The sequence below is a fragment of the Cyclopterus lumpus genome, chromosome 18 (assembly GCF_009769545.1).
Source record: "Cyclopterus lumpus isolate fCycLum1 chromosome 18, fCycLum1.pri, whole genome shotgun sequence".
Taxonomy (NCBI): domain Eukaryota; kingdom Metazoa; phylum Chordata; class Actinopteri; order Perciformes; family Cyclopteridae; genus Cyclopterus; species Cyclopterus lumpus.
The window spans coordinates 8,399,585-8,418,964 of NC_046983.1; the positions used below are offsets into that span (position 1 = coordinate 8,399,585).

The 19,380-nt window shown below is 41.2% G+C and overlaps 3 protein-coding genes across 6 annotated transcripts; 1 reads left to right on the plus strand and 2 right to left on the minus strand.

Annotated features, from left to right (window-relative positions):
* Positions 1 to 633: 633 nt before the first annotated feature.
* On the plus strand, positions 634 to 6,075 carry si:dkey-219e21.2 (nuclear factor 7, brain). 4 transcript variants are annotated; one of them, XM_034557814.1, is made up of 9 exons: positions 635 to 685; positions 1,389 to 1,438; positions 1,611 to 1,744; positions 1,920 to 2,018; positions 3,242 to 3,373; positions 3,514 to 3,630; positions 3,722 to 3,850; positions 4,413 to 4,491; positions 4,914 to 6,075. In XM_034557814.1, the coding sequence occupies exons 2-9, from the start codon at positions 1,411 to 1,413 to the stop codon at positions 5,582 to 5,584; spliced, it is 1,389 nt and encodes a 462-aa protein (XP_034413705.1). In that variant the 5' UTR covers positions 635 to 685; positions 1,389 to 1,410; the 3' UTR covers positions 5,585 to 6,075. The 4 variants fall into 4 exon arrangements, with proteins under 4 accessions (XP_034413704.1, XP_034413705.1, XP_034413706.1 ...); XM_034557813.1 differs by having other exon boundaries at positions 634 to 685; positions 1,389 to 1,744; XM_034557815.1 differs by lacking the exon at positions 635 to 685 and having other exon boundaries at positions 1,010 to 1,744; positions 4,914 to 4,940; positions 5,049 to 6,075.
* On the minus strand, positions 6,007 to 13,034 carry LOC117748173 (receptor-type tyrosine-protein phosphatase eta-like). The gene is made up of 11 exons (XM_034557811.1): positions 12,978 to 13,034; positions 12,496 to 12,602; positions 11,691 to 12,048; positions 10,661 to 10,906; positions 10,291 to 10,539; positions 9,872 to 9,995; positions 9,316 to 9,458; positions 8,962 to 9,219; positions 8,278 to 8,541; positions 7,707 to 7,804; positions 6,007 to 7,496 (listed from the first exon to the last, which is right to left on the minus strand). Exons 1-11 carry the CDS (start codon positions 13,018 to 13,020, stop codon positions 7,419 to 7,421), a joined length of 1,968 nt encoding a protein of 655 aa, XP_034413702.1. The 5' UTR covers positions 13,021 to 13,034; the 3' UTR covers positions 6,007 to 7,418.
* Positions 13,035 to 13,586: 552 nt separating this feature from the next.
* On the minus strand, positions 13,587 to 19,380 carry tp53 (tumor protein p53). Its single transcript, XM_034557134.1, has 11 exons — positions 19,234 to 19,380; positions 18,245 to 18,390; positions 18,061 to 18,145; positions 17,740 to 17,928; positions 16,415 to 16,589; positions 16,169 to 16,281; positions 15,721 to 15,830; positions 15,392 to 15,516; positions 15,203 to 15,303; positions 15,029 to 15,099; positions 13,587 to 14,698 (listed from the first exon to the last, which is right to left on the minus strand). The coding sequence occupies exons 2-11, from the start codon at positions 18,334 to 18,336 to the stop codon at positions 14,602 to 14,604; spliced, it is 1,158 nt and encodes a 385-aa protein (XP_034413025.1). The 5' UTR covers positions 18,337 to 18,390; positions 19,234 to 19,380; the 3' UTR covers positions 13,587 to 14,601.

Sequence of the window (19,380 nt, forward strand, 5' to 3'; positions counted from 1 at the left end):
CGTGACGTATTTATGGGATGTTCAGCTGTTCGGCTGTTCGGCTGAGGCCTGCAGGTCAGGAGGGCAGGGTGAGGATGTGAGGTAATTTGGGTTATTGCAGTAGCATGTTAAACATGTGCGCAGGTTGTTTACTTTTTATGATTTACCTGCATTGCAAGCATGTCAGAGGGATCACATTTTATTTTATTTTATTTTATTTTGTGACCTTTTATTGAACGTCTCTTTCTAAATTGAAACTCTTGAAAAAAGGGAAATACGAGGGAAAAGGTATAAAAGCTATGGGATTACAACATCGTGATTTAAAACCGCCGTAAAAATACTTTTACATTAATTTATGAATTAAAGATTATGATCAACATTTTAGGTTTTGTCCTTTTTTAATTCAATATAAGTCTGAAAGTTCTTTCCTCTAATGGACAAAATGGACAAACTCCAAATAGAGACGTATAACTATTATCAAAAGCTCCGGCCTACGTGCCCTTATGGGAATCGTGCCAGCAGCTGCCGGGAAGCCGCTGGGACTTCGTGTCAGAAACCAATGCAGAAAGTTTCCATCATCACCTCACAGGCCATAAAAAGTCCAAAGATCAGAGACACGCAGAGAAGAACAAAAACTCTGCGCAGAGAGCGGCGGCTGTCCATTGCTGTCCACCTGCAGAGCTGCACCTGCTCCCTCAGACTACAGGTATGGAATCATGAATACCGGCCTGCAGTAACTGTGTATGTCTTTGAGACAGGATTTATAACAACATATTAACATTTGTCTTTAGAATTTATGATTTTATACACAATTTTAGAATAATTATTTTGTATTGCATTCATGTATGTGGTGATATTCAACAGCACAGATTCAGTTATTATAATGTTGATGTGATCATAAAGCTGAAGAAAAGACTTCTTTTTTTTTTTTACTTGAGAAAGTTCTTGTATACAAAATTGATACTCAGGCATCACAGAATTCTGTATAAATAAATGATTAATATAATAAATGATTGACATGTTTAAAGTGTTTATCATTTAAAGTAAACATATATTTGTATAGCTTTTTGTATGTCTTTACAAGTGAGTCACATCTAGGTTTTACAGCAATAGTTTCTCAACATACATTCATAGAGTTTTCACTTATGAATGTATTATGTAAATCTGGAAATATTTGTTGTATTGCTATAACAGTCAGTAAAATAGTATAATTTGTTCCAACGACACATTTATAGATCAGTACAAAATATTTCAATGATAAAATAAGCAATATAAGCAACTTACAGGGGCCATTTTACTTCTGATACATAAGTAAAGTTTGCTCATATTACTTCCAGTTTCAATATAGAGTATTTTTATATAAAAGCATTTTCAGCATTTAATTTGTTCATATATGCTCTGCTTCACAGCTGTGAGGACGTCACCATCGAGATGAAGAGTATCCTAAAGTCTTCGAAAAGTAGGTTTCTTCTTCATTCAATCACTGCCAATGATGCATTTTCTTCTCCAATTCATGTTCAATGACTTCCACCCTCTCCCTGATAAGGTGGCGCCCTGGAGCTTTCCTCCAATCTGATGCTCATACATGTTTACAGTGAATCGTTCAGGGTTTAAAGACGTTGTGTCTGCAGGAGTGGACGTGCTGAAGCTGGGTGACAGCAGCAGCACCCAGAGCAGCTCCATCGGGGCCGTGCGCTGGACGCTGCCCGAGGAGGACGTCCAGATTCACAGCTCGGCCCCTGGCAGAGCCATCAAACACTCACAGGTACATTGAAATATCCTCGATTTGGATGAAACTGGTATTTCCTTATTTATTACATTTCAGGGATTCTGTTTGTTTTACTATTTAAAAAAAGAAAAAAACGTATACATTTCCCATTTGGGTTTTTTAACGATCAGAAGGAATAAAGATATCATTTTTGTCATCCGATGCGTTGCAGCAACATCCTCGCCAGAACCTCCTGAAGGATCTACGCAGCCTGCAGGAGTGTGTGCAGTTCATCCATCACTGGAAGGAGCAAGTGGACCAAGTCTGCAAGGTAGGACACGAGAGAAGGAAGGAAGAACGTGAGTTAGTGGCTTAGCAGACTCATTTTACTGTTATTGACATCATATTTATATAGCACCTCTCATACAAGACATGCAGCGCAAAGTGCTTCATATACATACACACACACACACACACACACACACACACACACACACACACACACACACACACACACACACACTCTCTAATTTCCTTTTTGAAAATACAAAGAGAGCATGGTCGTTGTAATAAAAACAGAAAGCATCTTACAGGTAATTTTATGGGGCACACAAGGATATTAAAGAAAATAAGTGGAGGACCTTGGTTAACTGGCTGGAACAGGAAATGAAAGAACATCTCTGTTGTAGGGAGGGTTCAGATTTAAAGCTTTATAAAGAAATTTAAAATCTAATCATAAAAAGATGCCCAAGCTGGTGCAGCGTCTTAAGCTTTGGCCACAGCATTCTGTACTAGCTGTAGTTTTCTTATTGACTTTTTAGGTGAAAGGGGAATTACAATTATATACAATATTACTCATTAACAGCAGTATCACGGTGAAGGGCAAAGATCAAATACAGAAACGTGATTAACTTGCATGTCAATTGTAGACTTAAGAAACAAGACAAAAGAAGTGCTCATGTTTGTTTCTCCCTTTTTCATCCTTTAATTTCTTTTTAATATAGTGATATAAATGTTGCTTGCCAGCTCAGGTAAAAAGTTGAGTTAAAAAAGCCAGATGAGAGTCTTTTGATTCTGAAAAAGATTGAAAAGACATCTGTATGGTTGATCATTTTTAAGTCTGTTAAAAGTTAACAATTGTGCAACACCTTATAAGGTCAGGTGAGCCAGTATTTGCATAAGCGTTGCCATGGGAAACGATTACTTTGCTTGGTGATGCAGAGTGACGACTTGGTTATTTGGGCGGGTTTATTGACTCTTATCGCCCGGTTGCATGACCCTCTGCCCTGCAGCGCTTACACACACAGGGTGGGCATCAACACGTAATGTCAGAAGGAATGTACCAGATATGACTCATATGACTATCATAATATCAGCTAGTGTCAACAAAAATAGTCAGTACCCAATTTTCCCCGAGCCTTGAAAACTCACATCACTAGCCGTCTTTTGTCTTGATGTCATCTTCTTGCCGTCTTCTTGCCGCAGTGACACCGCCACTCTGTTCCTAAGAGGGGATGCCATTGTCTGACCGTGTGTGGGGTTGTGTTGACGCAGGGCAGCAGCGACGCGGACGAGGGCCCCAGTGACAAAGAATCCCAGAGTTCGGACAGCCGCACCGAGCGCAGTCTGGAGGAGAGCAGGAAGCTGATCCTGGAGTGGGCTGACGAGCTCCACCACGTCGACGAGGTCCGTGTGGGGTTGAGTAGTGTGGTCGCTCCAGAAGGCCAAACAAACAGTAGCTGTTGTGGTTGTGACAGTAGAACACATTCTGATGTGACGAATGGCAAATAAATATCAATCTTAAATTCATGCATTTGTGTCGTTAGCTCCTGAAGGAGACGCCCTGCGCATCAGAGAGTGAGGACAATAAAGAAGGGGATGCCAACGAGAAGGCCCACCTGAGGATCATGGAGTGGGCAAAGGAGCTACAAAAGGCGACTGAGGTGAGGAGTCCTAAAATGTACTCTTTTAGTTGCCATCGAACAGAAATGAACGTGTTTGTTTTGAAGGACACGTGTTATGTGTTTTTTCCAGAGTTGTGGCATTCAGAGCGACGAGGTGGGCAAAGTGCTGCGTCAGCTCGGCCTGAAGAAGAAGCGTCTGGTTAACCTGCTGCCTCTGCTGGAGTTCATCACCTGGTCTCTGCTCAAAGAAGACCGCACGGTGAGACGCCGCCGAGTCACGCAAAAAACAAACTAAAGAGAACATTCAATGTCCGAAAGAAAAGAAGAAGAAAAAATAATTCACATTTGTGTCAAGAAGTCCGAAATAACATAGGAACCACGGGGAGGGAATTTAATTCAGGGATCGACATTGTAATCGGATAGCCTGAAACCAGAACACACAGAATCAGTTTAAAAATGAGAAGAAGACATGACGTGGTTATGAAATAACTTTATGTAACGAGTGAGTTGAGTGAACCCTGCTCTTGGAATGCGTGCAGAGCATCAATAAATTAACTTTATATGACCCTGATCTGCCTCGGCCATTATAAACTACAACAATAAAAGTCCTTGATAGCTGATATGATAACTTTATCTTCAGACATACGCAAATCATGTTGTGGTGATGTTCGGTGGTTGGAGCCTGCTTTACTTTATTTCAGCTACAGTTGAGGCGGGACTTACATTCACGTGACTTAACAATAGACTGCCCTTTGTTCTATGTGTGCACGGTTATGAAACATGCTTTTTCTTATGAAACATCTTTATTATTGCCTTTTCAGAGAATTATTCCACAGTTGTGGTTACTGGCAAAGCAGAGGACCTGGACAGCAGGAATTCCAATATACATCCCCAACTCAGGTGCGCATTTCTGAAATCATTTTAAACTCATCTTAAAACCATAAAAGTCAAATTATTATTATACTTCCCCAACCTATTTTGCTCGTGATCTGTTAATACAAAGCAATTTCTCCTCGAAGCCAGCACTCATCACAGTTTGTGTTATGATGAGTTATGAGTTATGAGCATTTCAATCAAACAGGTTCTGTTTTAAAAGATCAAAAGAGTAACTTAACTTGAGGCAAAATGTCCAAAACAATATAAGATATTGTTGAGTAATAGAATTTAGTATTTTCCTATCCTGGGAATCATCTCACACTTTATATTCACCTTGTGACCCCTCTTCCCAACCCCTGGGAACCACGGGTTTCCACTATGTACGATGAACGTTTCCCTGGTTTATCCATTGCGACTTTAATATAACGTCTGCGTCTCAATTTCAGTTTGGAGTTGGATTTGCAGTGCAGCAGGTAAGATCAGTCTACAATTGTATCTTCATCTTATCTCACAGAGGAAAAAGCAAACGTATCGATCACAGGACGACGCGCTCATTCGGGCCCTTTTCTTTTTCCTAACAGCGGACGTGATTCTGGACCCCATGACCAACCACCCCTGGCTGCAGCTGTCCGATGACCAGCGGCGTGTCCAGGAGGGCCTCTCGGAAACCGACCTGCCGTCTAGCTCGCAGCGCTTCGACGGCTGGCCCTGCGTGCTGGGCTGGGAGGGCTACAGCAGCGGCCGCCACTACTGGGAGGTGGACATAGCCAAAAACGGCTACTGGCGCATGGGCGTGACCACTGCCGGATCCAAGCGCCACGGCCGGTTCCCCATGACCCCAAAGCAGAGCTACTGGGTCTTGTGGCGCAGCCCAAACCATTTCTACGCCTGCACCAAGCCGGAGACCGCACTGCCCGCCGGCCTCATGCCTCAACGTATGGGGGTCTACTTGGACTACGAGGAGGGCCAGATCTCCTTCTACAACGCAGAAACGAAGTCCCACATCTACACCTTCACTGGGACCTTCACAGGGAAGCTGTACCCTATTTTCGCCCCGCTGGATGGTCGCACGTGCATGACCATCCAGCAAATAAATATGGAAATATCTGAGCTTTAAACAACTCTTATCGGACGCTTGGGAGAATTCACTTGGACTTGAACACAAATTGTGTTGAAAACTTACAGAAAACAACATCTACACAAAGATGAAGGTTTTCTTTGAAAGTGGTGTCATCTATTAGATTGACGATTCACTCAAAAGCACACAAATATTTGGAATTTCACATGAATGTTCCTTAATGTTGCTTTAAATGTGTCTTTCAATTTCTGCCTTTAAGCTGAATTTAAAATCGATAGTTGTCAGTTAAAATCTGACTTTGAACCACGGTGGACTCATTAACAAAGACTAAACTCTATCAAAGTGCTGATGATATTGTTATTAGATGTATCTGATCATAACAAGTTTGAAAAATATTCTAAAAATCTGCAATGGTGAAAGAGAATTGTTATCAGACCACGAGAAACAAAAACCTTGAGGAAATAAATGTATTTATTTTTGTACAACGTTCATAAGCACATTCTTCATCCAGATACATGCATGCACTTTCAGATATGAACATAATAAATATTTAATATGCACATGTTGTCTTTCATTGTTATCTCTGATTATTTCTTTGCATTAAACATTTTGTCACAGTATCCAGTCTTTGATAAAAACTAAATATACAATGTGTGGAGATGTGCGTTAGGAGTCTCTCTTACACAACCAGGGTGCATGAGCCTTTATGTATATTACTGACTATGATAAGCACCACACACTTCAAAACATCCAAACTAACCTTTAACATATTTAGAGTAGGTGATGATTGATGGATTAAATATGACATGTAGACGGATACAATCAGTCGTATTGGTCAGTGTATATGCTCATATGAATATATTATATTGTTGTGATAAAACCAATTGAATTAAAATGTATGATGTTTTCTGATGTGTATGTTAATCATCAAGAAAATACATAAGTACAGGTCAAAAATGTGTGTTTTTTTTATCTGGATCACAAGAGCTGAAGTCTGTTACTTGCTCTGTCATTGTTTAGTGTATATTCAATATATATTAGATGTAAAGAATACTCTAATTGTTTAACAGGAATCTGTTACCAAGAAGGTTTCCTGCTAAGAACTATGTAATTTAATACTAATTAAGGTTTAAGCGTTTTCCCCCCCCGCCTTTTCTTTTAAATTTTTTTAAAAAGGCGTGCGGGACATTTTGTTTCTCGTAGCTGATCAAATTCCATTTTTAGTTTTCTCATTTCTGCTGTTCGTGCTTTCTTTTATCTTTTCGGTAGTTATTTAAAATCAGAGTTTATGGTTAGAGTTGAACATGCTAATTGTTTTCTATCAACTGTGTGGAAATGTAATAAATGAAGCTGTGGGTCATTTAGTTAACCAAAGTTGATCACAAATAGTTTTATTTGGAGTAAAGCTCACACAAACATTGTTATTAGTATTAGTATTAATATTTCTATATTGAACACGATTGATGTGATTTCAGCTGGAAAATTAAGCGCTAGAACATGATATACAGTATTCTTACAATATTCGCTATTGAAAAGAAGCCAATTTCATCTTGGAAGAATATAATATAAACAGATAAACGTGAGAAACAACAAAAATCTTCATGATAATTATGAATTAGTAAGAATAGAACTTGAATTTACCGAGTCAAGTCGTTGACTCTGTATTTTACCTTTTTTTATTTTTAAACTTACCACATCTTTATTTCTTTATTTTGACCATCATGGGCCACACAATTTTATAAAATAAATAATAACTAGAGGAAATCAGCATTAAAAAAAGTATAAAATAGTTTTTTTGTATTATTATAGTTTTGCTGCTGTTCACCAATACCAATTAATCAATAATAATAATAAATAATTATGCTTCTTTTGTTTATTTGCCTTCAATTTCCTGCTTCTCAAGTTTCCAGAAAACCTTGTCCCCCAACAGCTCGGTGAAATGTTTACGGAACTGCAACGAAACACACAAACACAAGTTGTTTATGAACACACACACACTTCCAAAATCAACTTCCAATATTCACGAAACACAAAACGGTGCCAGTCCAGATTATCACTGCACTTTTAGTCCATTTTAGAAGAGAAGTGTATGTTGTAGAATAAAACAACCTAAGTTCACCTCCCAGACCGCTTGTGTTCTGTCAACAGATGATCGACATACCTGCTTGAACACGCGTTCCCTCGTGGTGTGTTTGTCACAGAGGAGAGATTCGGCCGAGGAGCACGACATAGACAGACTGATTTCCCTTTCCTCTGCATCTGGGAAGCAAAGCGAGACTGTGAGATGTGTGAAGAGGAAGCTGAAGACAAGGAGGCACACTCTCATACTGGAAAATATGCATTTGGAAGAAGACGTAATGTTGCACAACTCTTTCTCCAGTTCACCAAAACGTTTGCGTTGTGTGTTTCTGCTGAATGTCAGAGTTGACTTTCAAAGTTGAGCATCAGTCCGGCTCTAGTTACAAGTAGGTGCTGTTGTAGAAGGAAAGATCCAACATCTTAGATTTGAGAGTTCACCGCATCCTTTTTAAAAAAAATAACCACCAAAGTTTCCTTGAATGCATCAAAAAGGCTTTTCTCAAGTCCATTATTCTCTGAAACTGACTGCTGTATGAGATTTTTAAAAGTGTATAAAACGGTATGGTATGCTTAGGAAAACGTAGCGACAAAGCTGCTAATAGGCTAACGAGTGCACAACAACCAGCATGGTCTTTGAGGTCCGAGAGTCTCACCTGTGAAATGTGACACAACGGCTGGGGTACTCAACTTTCCATCCGCCATTGTTCGCACTTCAAAGTCGTACCTGGTCCCCGATATCAAGCCGTCAAACCTGTGGGAGGTTTCCTCGTCCAAATCAGAGAGGGTGTGGCCCCAGAAGCTGGAGTTGATCCTCACAGAGTATTTGACCTTTGCTGTGTTGTCAGGGGCACTCCACTGGAAGGTGAGCTGGTGTTTATCATAGGAAATTACCGTGGCGTTAGTCGGCGGCAGCAGCCCTGGGAGAATAAAAATTAAAAAAAAAAGAGAAGAGAGGGACAATGAGGCACTGATCATGAGTCAAAAGGATCATCATCATAAATGTTTCATATTGATCAAAGACTTTAGTCTTTAGATTAATATAAAGTTATAGATAGTTATCCTAACCCTATTGTTTCAACAACAGCTATTTGATGCATTTACATTCTGTGAATAATATTATTATTATTATTATGATTTATTAGTGTCGGAGTCCGACATACCGTGCAGGGTTCAAATAGCCTTCACGGGAAACTATGCAGCACGTCCTCCATGTCACCGATATCAGCCTCAGTGTTTACTGATCACACTTACGGTTACCAGCGGTGACTCGCGGGTATCACCTCATCAACCGCCGGCGTGTTAAGAATTCTCACATTTCGAGCGCCAAAGAGACTCACTGGTGAACTTGGAGCCTCTCACTGACGGGCCTTTGAGAGGTCCACTGAAGGCGCAGAGGATCACTGTGTAATTGGCTGCAGTCTTCAGTCCGTCAAAGTGCTTCCTGGGTTTGGTGAGGTTGTGTGTAGTGTATACAGGTTTGTCATCCAGCTGGAGCTCCACGGTGAAACGTACAGAATTACCCTCGGGTGGCTTCCACGTGGCCTCAAGGGAGTCAAATGTGGTGACCAAGGTCAGGTTGGAAATTGGTCCGGGAGCTATGCAGGAGTCACACAGTCAGATTGGTGACATTCAACACAGCAGGACAGAGTTTTTGTAAAGCAATGGCGCAACAAAAGATGCAAAAGAGTTACCGGTGTAGGCGACGACAGTCACTTGGTCTCCCTCCAGAGTGTTATTGGCCGTCAGTGCCGTCACACTGAGGGTTACCTTGGAGCCCATTGGCAGCGCTGTTACTTTCACTTCTGTTTGGTTCTTGGTATCATTAAACATCACGCTGGTAGGAAGAGAAGCCGTCACATGATTCAAACTGCGGCAGGCGGAAGCAGCGGTGTATCTCCAGAGAGACAAGTGGTCAGAAATTAAAAGACAATACCAGTTTATCCCAACTTTGAGGTTTTGGGACATGATCGCTAACATTCGGACAATTCAAAGGTCAGATTAAAAAAAAACGATCGGTCCGAAGATCATACAGATTGAACAAACCTCTCAGAGCGGACAGATTTGGAAAAGAAAGTTAAATTATCCATCACAGCTTGCCTAACAACTCCACTTCAACTCAAAGTCGTACACTCGTAAAAAGCGACCGACAGGCTGACACCTCTAAAGCCAGGCAGCGTGGCTAAACACACAAACAAATACACCTGAATATTAAAGTGAACGAAGGAAGCACATTCTGGAAATACGTACTGATTACTGTCATTCATGGCCGTCACCCTGAACCCTGAGGTGTGTCCGTCAGGTCGCACCCAGCCAAGCAGAAGTGAGTTGTTGGTACTCTCAGACACAGTCAGGCCAGACACTTTCCCAGGCTCTGAAAGACAAATAGACAACCACTTCAGCAACAAGGCGCCACTGTTCTGGTCAGATGTGGCTCGAATTTGCCTCCGCTGACTTACATGTTGTATTGTGTGAGAAACAAGTAACTATAAATGTTTTCCTCATTTAATCATGAACAAGCTTTACATGTGTTTCAGTGCTCTCAAGCATCCAGTGTTACAATTCAGTTCCAAATGAAACAAAATGGAAAAAGTGCATGAAGTGTGACACACCGCTTCCTTGTCCTGTCAGGTGTTATAATCATTGTATTTACGTTAGGTGAAACTCACTGGTGTACTCTGTGATGTTGGACTCTTCACTCCAAATATTGTTGCCGACTCCTGCGAAGACAGTGAACGTGTACACGGTCCCAGGCGTCAAACCGCAGACTTCGTTGCCCTCGGTTTTATTTTGAATCCGCTTTTCACCCTGGACCTCGATAAGATAGGAATCCACGTTTCCAGCTGGCGGGTTCCAGTTCAGGAAGACGGAGGTCTCTGTCACCGTGGTGACGGCGAGGTTTTCCACTTTGTTTGGTTCTGAAAAGAGAAAGAGAGGGCATCGCAGTCGGACCTTGTTCACCGTCACTATTGGTAACGACGGGGAGAGTTCACGTGTCATTTAGATGCAGTCAGAGTTTACAAAAGGAGGCAAACTCACTGGTGTAGAAGGCGATCTCCTGTGGGTCGAGGTCTCTCGTACACTTAACGGGGAACACCTGGACGGAGTAGTGGGTGCCTGATGTCAGGTTGACGAGGTCATAGGTCAAATTGTTGGTCTGGGATTGATTTAGCTCTTCGTTGACTTTGACGCGGTAATGGTCGATGTCCCCGGGCCCGACCTGCCAGGTGAGAACAGCACTCTCAGAGGTGATATTGGTCACGTTGGCTCGGCCAATGAAACGCTCTGCGGTCGGAAATGAGGGGAATATTGGTAATTGGTAAAAAAGCAGAGACAAAAATACGCAAAGATTAGGCGTATATTCTGAATAAGTGCAATTAAACTATAAACACTGCATGTGTTGTGTTTAAATTAGTGTGGAAAGCAATTTTGTAACAACACACAAGCTCTCAAATAACAATTCCTAACAGTTTCCCGGATGAAAAAAGCAACAATTCTGCATCTTTTTAGAAAATCGATTTCAATGAAGCCATGTTAGACGTTGAGGTGAACTTCAGTCTGAACTTTCTCTGGATAACAGAAAACATAGAATATTAATTATGATCGCTTATTTTGATTAAAAGATAAAAACATTCAGAAAGAAAGTGCTCTTAAAATTAAATTAAATTAAATACAAATGATCTACATTTTTACCTTAAGGAGAGTTTATTATTTTGGGTGCTTTTTCTCTCACAATTTGGACATTTGCAGTTTCAGCATTTGGAGATTCATGAATTGGCAGTTGGGGTCCTTCTGTGACGACGTTGCGTACATTTGGTACATTTAATGAGCAACTCACTGTGTATGGTTGGAATATTTTTCTATGTTGAAGGACGACAAAACCCATTTCATTTTGTTTCTATTCATTTCCTCAAGTTCAGATTGAACTCAATCAGAAAAGCTCCAGCTGGGTGCAGTACTGAGACCGGCGACAGGCGCACATGTCAGTTGCTCTATAATAAAAAGTGATGGAAACTCCCAGGGGGGGAGGGGGGGGCAACAACAAAAGAGGGCTCTGAATGAGTCCTACCGTCATAACATATGAAAGGCAGACGGTCAGAGCAGTTCTTTTCAACCCAGGCCCCAAAGCTGAGCATGGCCACGCAGGAGTCCTCAATGTAGCTCCCACACTCTGGTTCTCCTGGCATTGGAGAGGACGCCAACACAGGCCAACCAGGGTACCAGTTCTGGAAGATGAGGGGTTCCCCGTCGGCCCAGTGGGACCAGGACGTACTGGAATTGAGGGGTTCCCCTTCGGCCCAGGACGTATTGAAATCGTCGGTGGAGGAGATGTTCTTGCGGAGGCCGACCCAGCAGTCAGAGGTGATATTCTGGGAGATGGTTTTGATGTTCTCCGGGGTCACCGTCACCAGCTCTTTGAAACAGAACTGATAGGAAGTGAAAGGCCACAGTCATCTTTTACACAGGATCTGGAGCGGACCAAGCTTTTCACACTGCGAGATTTACATGGTTTCGTTTGTACGGGACTGAACTAAATGGACAATCCGTCCGTCGGTGTTGATGACGGTCTACTGTTCTTAAAATGAATAAATCAACAGTTGGGATTCTTATTAAATCTGTACAGCGATGCTAATTTATTTAGAAAGGTGCTTTCAACTCATTGGTGTGAGCTGGCAGCACACACAGTCCCCCCTGGTGACTTTTCCACACTGCAATGTGAACGCAACATGGAAATAAAGACGTTACTTACCAGCTCCGAACGCCAGTTTTAAATTTGACAGCTGTACAATTAAATGCCGCTTCAAACACTCGCGCTTTACCAATTAAAAATCCGTCCAGCCTCATTGCACATAAAACGGAGCTTCCCGTGGTACCTGGCAGTGGGTCCTGGCCTCGTGCCACGTGAGGTTGCTCTGATCCGGAAAGAAGTACTGTTGCTCTGCAGCGCTGCTCATCAACAAGAGAGCTGAAGAGAAACAATCTGACATATGGTGGAAAAAAGGCCATTACGATTTCTCAGAGGAGACGTCGTTAAATTGAGATTTTGTCTAACCAACCGTCAAAAATCCTATGAGCATTCTTTATATTAACGACTGAAGGATAATTTTTTTTTTTTTTTTTTTAAATAACTCCAGATTCAGATTTCTCTCCATCAACCAATCGATTCATCGCTTTTGCTCTACACGCAACACAAACTAATTTATCAACATCTGGCCTAAATTAAAATTAATTCTAATCGAGATATGGATTAATCGTTAATGATAATCATTAACCGCAAAGTCAACTCTTTTTCTCCCATCTTTAAAATAAGGGATGTATTTTAGAGATAAATAACCAGAGAGAAAATAATACTCACAAGAAATAAAAATGCAAATTCTTTCGAGATATAACTTTCCCATGTTGGATTCCAGTGGATCCTAGATTCAGGGCAGCTTCTGTGAAATATGTTAAAAAGTAAGAACGAATACATTTTAAAGACATGAAGTTAAAGTACACGTCTCACTACTCACCCGGTTAGATACTTCAGATGTGACCTGCTCCTCTGACCAGGAGGAACTAATCTCAGTATGAGAGACTTCCACGTAACACAGTTGCAGCGAAATGGACGTAAGCAGCACATTTGACTAGCAACACAAGACGCCCTTCAACACGAGGTAAACAATATAGTCCTGGGTTTGCATCTTCCAAACATGCAAAGCATTAAAAGGAAAAAGGTGTTGAGGTAATGAATAGTTGTGCAGTGTGAGGGAGTAACCGAATACAAGAGTTTGACATTAGGCATTTATTTTTGCTTTAGCGTTGAGTAACAAAATGAAAATTAGTACAAAAAGCCATGAAAAAAAAAAAACAATGACAAATATAGAAAGATAAACCTCTTATACAAAACTAAGTTCCCAAAAGTAATCAATTAGGAAACAGAAATAAAACTGAGTAATACCCATAACCATGCTTCTTTTTGGCAGTGTAATGAAAAAGTGGTTAAATTGACCCACAGTGATTGGTCACATTAAACTGAAGTGCTGGAAGTAGAAATTAAAAAAATGCACTGTATAAAACCTTTAAAGCAGTTCCTCTTGTTATATTATGTCCACCATGTATGTGGTTGCAAATTTGTCAATTTTTCTGTAAAAAGCCCTCTTTTCACAGTGCGTCTGCTGTGTATAAAAGTTAGATACTAAAAGCTGATTAGCTGTTGGGGTGATCCAGCACCACATCAGTTTATTTTTCTTAAAAATTCAAATTAATAAGTGTTACCGTTTCTAACTTTCATTGTTATTTACTACTTAAAGAGGAGTTTGGCAGGATGTAAAAGTTTGAACTACTGGGAAAGTAACACGGAACGATTAATGGAGGTAGCGTGACTTTAAACGATGGCAGTGACTCGTATTAATGTTATGATCCTTCGCAAACACAAATCCATTCATTTTAACAAGTTGCTTCTCGAGATCATAATTACCATTTAGAAAAATATAAAAACAAATGTCGATGAAAAATCTCTTCAGTTTAACTCGACCATATCAGACTCAAAATAATGCATTATGAATGACGGAAATGTTTAAAAAAAATGGACTAATTTAAAACAAAATCCCGCTAAGATCAACACTGATGAAATACAGTTGCTCCTAATTCAAGGTGCCACCCCGATATCCTGTTTCATGCCACGTTTAAGATCTCGCAGCCGTTTCCCAGGACCTTTAACTGCAACGAGGGCATTGAGGAGGAAGCAGACCTGCTTACAGTATGAACTGCTCTCCTATGCATTAACTATTCAACCTTTATTCATTTGAAAACGGCAAAAACAGCAAGACACTGTACACTACTTAAAGTACAGTAAACAATCAGGCAGTATAGTTATTGGATCAAGTTTTCTGGAGTACTTGTACAGGAAGCGATTGAAAGTAAAAGCCTGAAATAAACCCGATGACGTGGAAGGCGGAAGAGGAATGACATTTGTTCTCATGGTGGAGACGTCGAGCTCCTCAGTCGCTGTCACTCCTCTCTCCTCTTTGCAGGAGCCTCTTTCCGCTGGAAGGCGCAGCAAACTCGTGCTTCACAGACACCTTGGTCTTGGTTTTGCTTTGGACAGAAAGCAGCCAGTGTTAGGAATTAAGGCAGAAGTGACAGACGCGGCACAATTGAAATAGTTATAATGACCCCAGTTGATCTGTGACAGATGGGATTGATTTAAATATGATGCACAGTGACCTCTAGTGGCAGGTAAGCTCTATAAAACAGCAGTGGAGTTACGGATAAAATCCAGTTAGAGACACAGGGTTTAAATTCTCAATTAGCCAATGACGAGAGTAACTGCCTAATGTGTGGACCATGTTGAGATACATTATGTAGCGTTAATAAAGTGTATTCCACAGAAGGTAATTCAGGATGTTTCCAGGATGCAGTTCTTACCGTTCTTTGTCCAGCAACTCCAGACCATCGTTGATTTTCTTTAACATCTCATAACGCTCACGACCTTTAACCTGCAGGAGATCAACGGGATTCATCAAACAGAATGAAACATTTTGTAAAGACGCCCAGCGTTATAACTAATATATAATTATTATAGTATGCGTCTTTACTTACATGCAGAACATGCACGTCCTTATCCTCCTCCTCTGCACTGGAGGACGACTTGGACTTCTTCATAGAAGCGGTGTCAGTGGTCACAGTCAGGGGGGCGCTCTCTAAAGAAACAAAAAGGTGAGGCGGTTAGCAAGGAAACAGCAAGCCGAGACGGAAACTGAAACCTCAAGAAATGTAACAAAAACTCACTGCGTTTTTTTGTTTGTTTGGTGCCGTTCTGCATCTTGGTGCTATTTTCCTCCTCGGTTTTGCGGTCCCTGCCTGGACAAGCACAGACACGCACCTCCAAGCACCTACGGCCCAAAACAAGTCCCCTGCGAAGAAAATGTAAGTAGTAAGAGTAAAGAATGCTTTCCTAGGCAGCACCAAAAAAAGGAGACATCCTGATCAAAAACACAGGTGAAAATGTTACCACGCCATACAATTACAGAGTGGCAAAACCCATTCTTTATACACAAATGATACATTAAGATTCCTGCCATCTCCTTCACATCTGGTAAAAGAGGAGCAACACTTACTCTGGCGTCTCGAGGGTCAGGATGGTGAGGATGGGTCTGCGGTTCATGCCCCCCATGCAGGAACTGTTGCACATAAAGCTCAGCAGGACGGTTGTTATGTCTGAGCCCAACTGAAAAAGGAAGAGAAGAACATTTTTACTGACTGCTGGTAAAATTGTGTACAATCAGGGCAAAAGGGCAACTTTTCTTGTTATTTAAGTCCAAATCGACTCCTCTGGGAGTCCAAAACACAGCCTTCTTTTAGTTGGGAAACACATTCATGGATGGTTTCACAATGTCTGTACTTTATGAACATTTCATTTTCAGGCTAAAATGTGATACGCTGTTGATGGTCCATATACTCACGTAGAAAACATTCGAGGTTCACACATTAGGAAATGTGATGTGTAAAAATAACTGCTATAGAAGACAAGATCCCCCTCAGAAAAATCGAGTGGGGCAGTCGCACCTGTGGGGGCTCGTAAGGGACAGTCACACTCTGTCTCTTTGTGTGCGGATCTTCAAAATACTGAGCTCTCTGGCTGCCCTCCACTCTGATCAGATGGCTGCGATGCTCTGCAGCTGAAAGGAAAAACAGGTAAGAAAAAAAAAAAGTTAATTATTCTCGATATCATGCTCGTAATTAAATTCTAGCAAAAACAAAAATGATTCCACTCTATATAAAAGCAATTGTTCACTGAAACATTTTCCTTACCGTCCTCAGTCTGGTGATGGGGACATCTGCGGACGACTTCGGCCACATGTTCAGTCTTCTTATAAACCGCTGTGGCCCTGAGAACGGCACCCAAAGGAGGCTCCTTGCTCACCAGCAATTCAACAGGGCTGGTCTTTGCCAGCTGGCAAAACAACTTGTTGAGAAGCTCTGAATACTGAGAGAAAACACAGGGAGAAAGCATACATGTTATCATCACTAAAAGAACATATGTGAGGACTCAAATGACAAACACTGGTCCGAGATCAGTCCCAGAAAAAAAGGAGCGCACTATTATAAAGACTAAACGTTTTAAAAGGTTTCATAAAGAATATTCAGAAACTATTTCCTCTAAAAGAAAAATAAACTACATGTGAGGTTCTCCAATTAAGGTCAGATGTCAAATTAAAATATTTTACCTTGCGTTTGCTTGTTTTAACCCATTCAGTGCTGGAGGAAGACAGCGAAGGAACATGTCCCGTCATGTCAGAGCTAGGCTTTACAGTCAGACAGCAACTTCCACAGAGACCAGAGCACAAGTTGCGGGGGGTGGGAGTTTCAGGGCAGACCACCCTAACCTTAACTAAACCAGCCAACTGCAATGCAGTGCTGGTTAGTCACCGTGCAAACATGAATGCCATTGGCTCTTCGGCCGCAGCGACTGACTTTAGACCTCACAATTTAGCCAATCGTCACAATGAATAAGCTTCCATACGAATGCCAGCCTGAGATTTACAAAAGAATGGATTTTACACGCGATTCCAAGGTAAGATATTAACACTATTCAAAACCTTTTCTGTGTTTTACACACAACTTAATGGTTTTGTGGATGATACAACCGTAAGAAACGGTTGCGTGAGTTAACTGTAGTAAAACCTTTCAATTTCAAGACTTGAAAATTGTTATATATTGTTTATAGTCAAGTTGTATCTAAAAAAAATGTTTAAGTTTAAAAAGAGTGTTTGGAAGTTTTCTTTACTATGGATGGAAAAACTCAGTTGAGCAGTGAATGGCAAAACAAAGGCGCTGTAGAAATCTTCTTTGTCTCCTACAACGGGCTCACATTTCTGCTCTTTGCCATGTTTGGTTGCAGGATAATCTGCTGTGAGTCCCGTTGAACTTTTTTTTTTGTGGTCCAACATTCTGTGTAATTCTGTTAAATAACACTTTTGCACTTAGTACAGATGTTTGTTGTTGAAGTTGATGCCGTTTGTCGCACTTTGATCAGAACAGATATAAGCCATACTAAATTTGAAATTAGCTGTAAAACATACCAGTCAGTTTAAAATACCTGAAAAACAGAAAATATTAGGCCTCGGATTACTTACGGTGGAAGTCACAGACTTGGCTGTGCCAGACTTCTGAAAGCGAAGCTGGAAGCCAAATTCCCCTGGGTGGTCGATTGTAACCGGGACGGTGGAGGCAGGGGGAGTAACACTGTCTTTAGTGGAGATCTCAGGGGGCAGCTCAAACAGCTTCTCATCAAACCCCTCCGTCAGTGCTTGTTCATTTCCGAACTGTAGAAGTGTGAAAATGAGAGATTCAGACTTTCCTCGTAATTAAATATGTTCAGATGGAAGTTTCCATCATATAAATATCAACAAACAGAACATTTTCAGCTACTGTTTTTGAACAGAGGTAATGCTTACCAGCATATACATAGTCCCATCTGTCCTCCAAGTTTCCTGACACCCATCAGTCCTCGTTGAAATGGTGGAGATAGAGGGAGTTGCTCTGCAAAAACAAACTGGTTAACTTGTTTTCTGTGATAAAATGGCATGAAAAAATGAAATAGAAAGATAAAATGATATCTACTATTAAAACACAACTTACACAGTGTCCCATAGCTCTTTAAAGGAGTCCTGGCTGAGCGGCAGGGTCTGGCTCAAAGTCAAACTATCAAAATCTTGCTCTTCCATCATCATTTCCTCTCCTTTTCAAGTTGAGAGAAAATTAGGAAGAGCCAAATTGCAGGTGTGCTGTGGGCATCAACAGGAAGTAAGTGTGAGATTGATGAGGTAAGTAAAAACAACAACAAGTGTCATGTTCAACTAACGAATAGTGTATGACGTCAACTATTTTTTGACAAACAAGAGCCCATTCGTGGTCTTTAATAAGTTTATTAAATGATCTATTTATTTATTTATAATGAAACAGCAAAAACCGAGAAGCAAATCCCTACATTGAAGATAAGACGTTTGACTTATTTATTAATTCGGTTGACGTAAAATTAATGAATCATAAAATGATAATTGCTGGTTGCAGCCACACAGGAAACACAAATTAACGAAGCACAAGTTGGGCTTCTTTCAGCTCAGAGCTGCGCACTGACGCTGGTCTCACTACAGCTCAATCAAACAAATGTATAAATATAATCCGGGAGGAATGGATTATTTAATCAACCTTCACAAAGTTTGAAATTGAAATAGACGTCACAATTAGCGCGAGACGCCATCGGCTCGGTGGACGTGAGCTAACCGTGGTACTTTCAGCAGGAGGCCCAAACTGACTGAGGCCACCGTGTTGTCGCTTTCACAGTAACCCCGTGAAAACAACACCACTAAACGCCGACATGCGTCGACAAGCTAAACGTGTCGACCGTTTGACGGGTTCGGTTAGCAATTTAAAGCGCACTTCCACCGTGTTGTTGACTAAGTTAGCTAGTTTAGCGTTAGCTTAATTAGCTTAACGTTAGCACAACGTTTTGGAATCCGACCGACTAACGTTCGACGAAACTGTCGTAAAACTTTCTTTAACGGACACATGAGTGGCTTTCGCGCAATGTGCTGTGAATGTTGAGATGTGTATGACCACCCATCTACCTTGTAAGTCCCGCTACCGCTGTTCGAGAAAGATTAGTCACTGGTGGGTGTAGAGGCGGAGACCAGAAACAGGCGAAAAAGTCCAAAATATTTTGAGTTTAAGCGGAGCACGTTGTTGTCGGGGAATCCCACAAAGAGTCAAGTGGG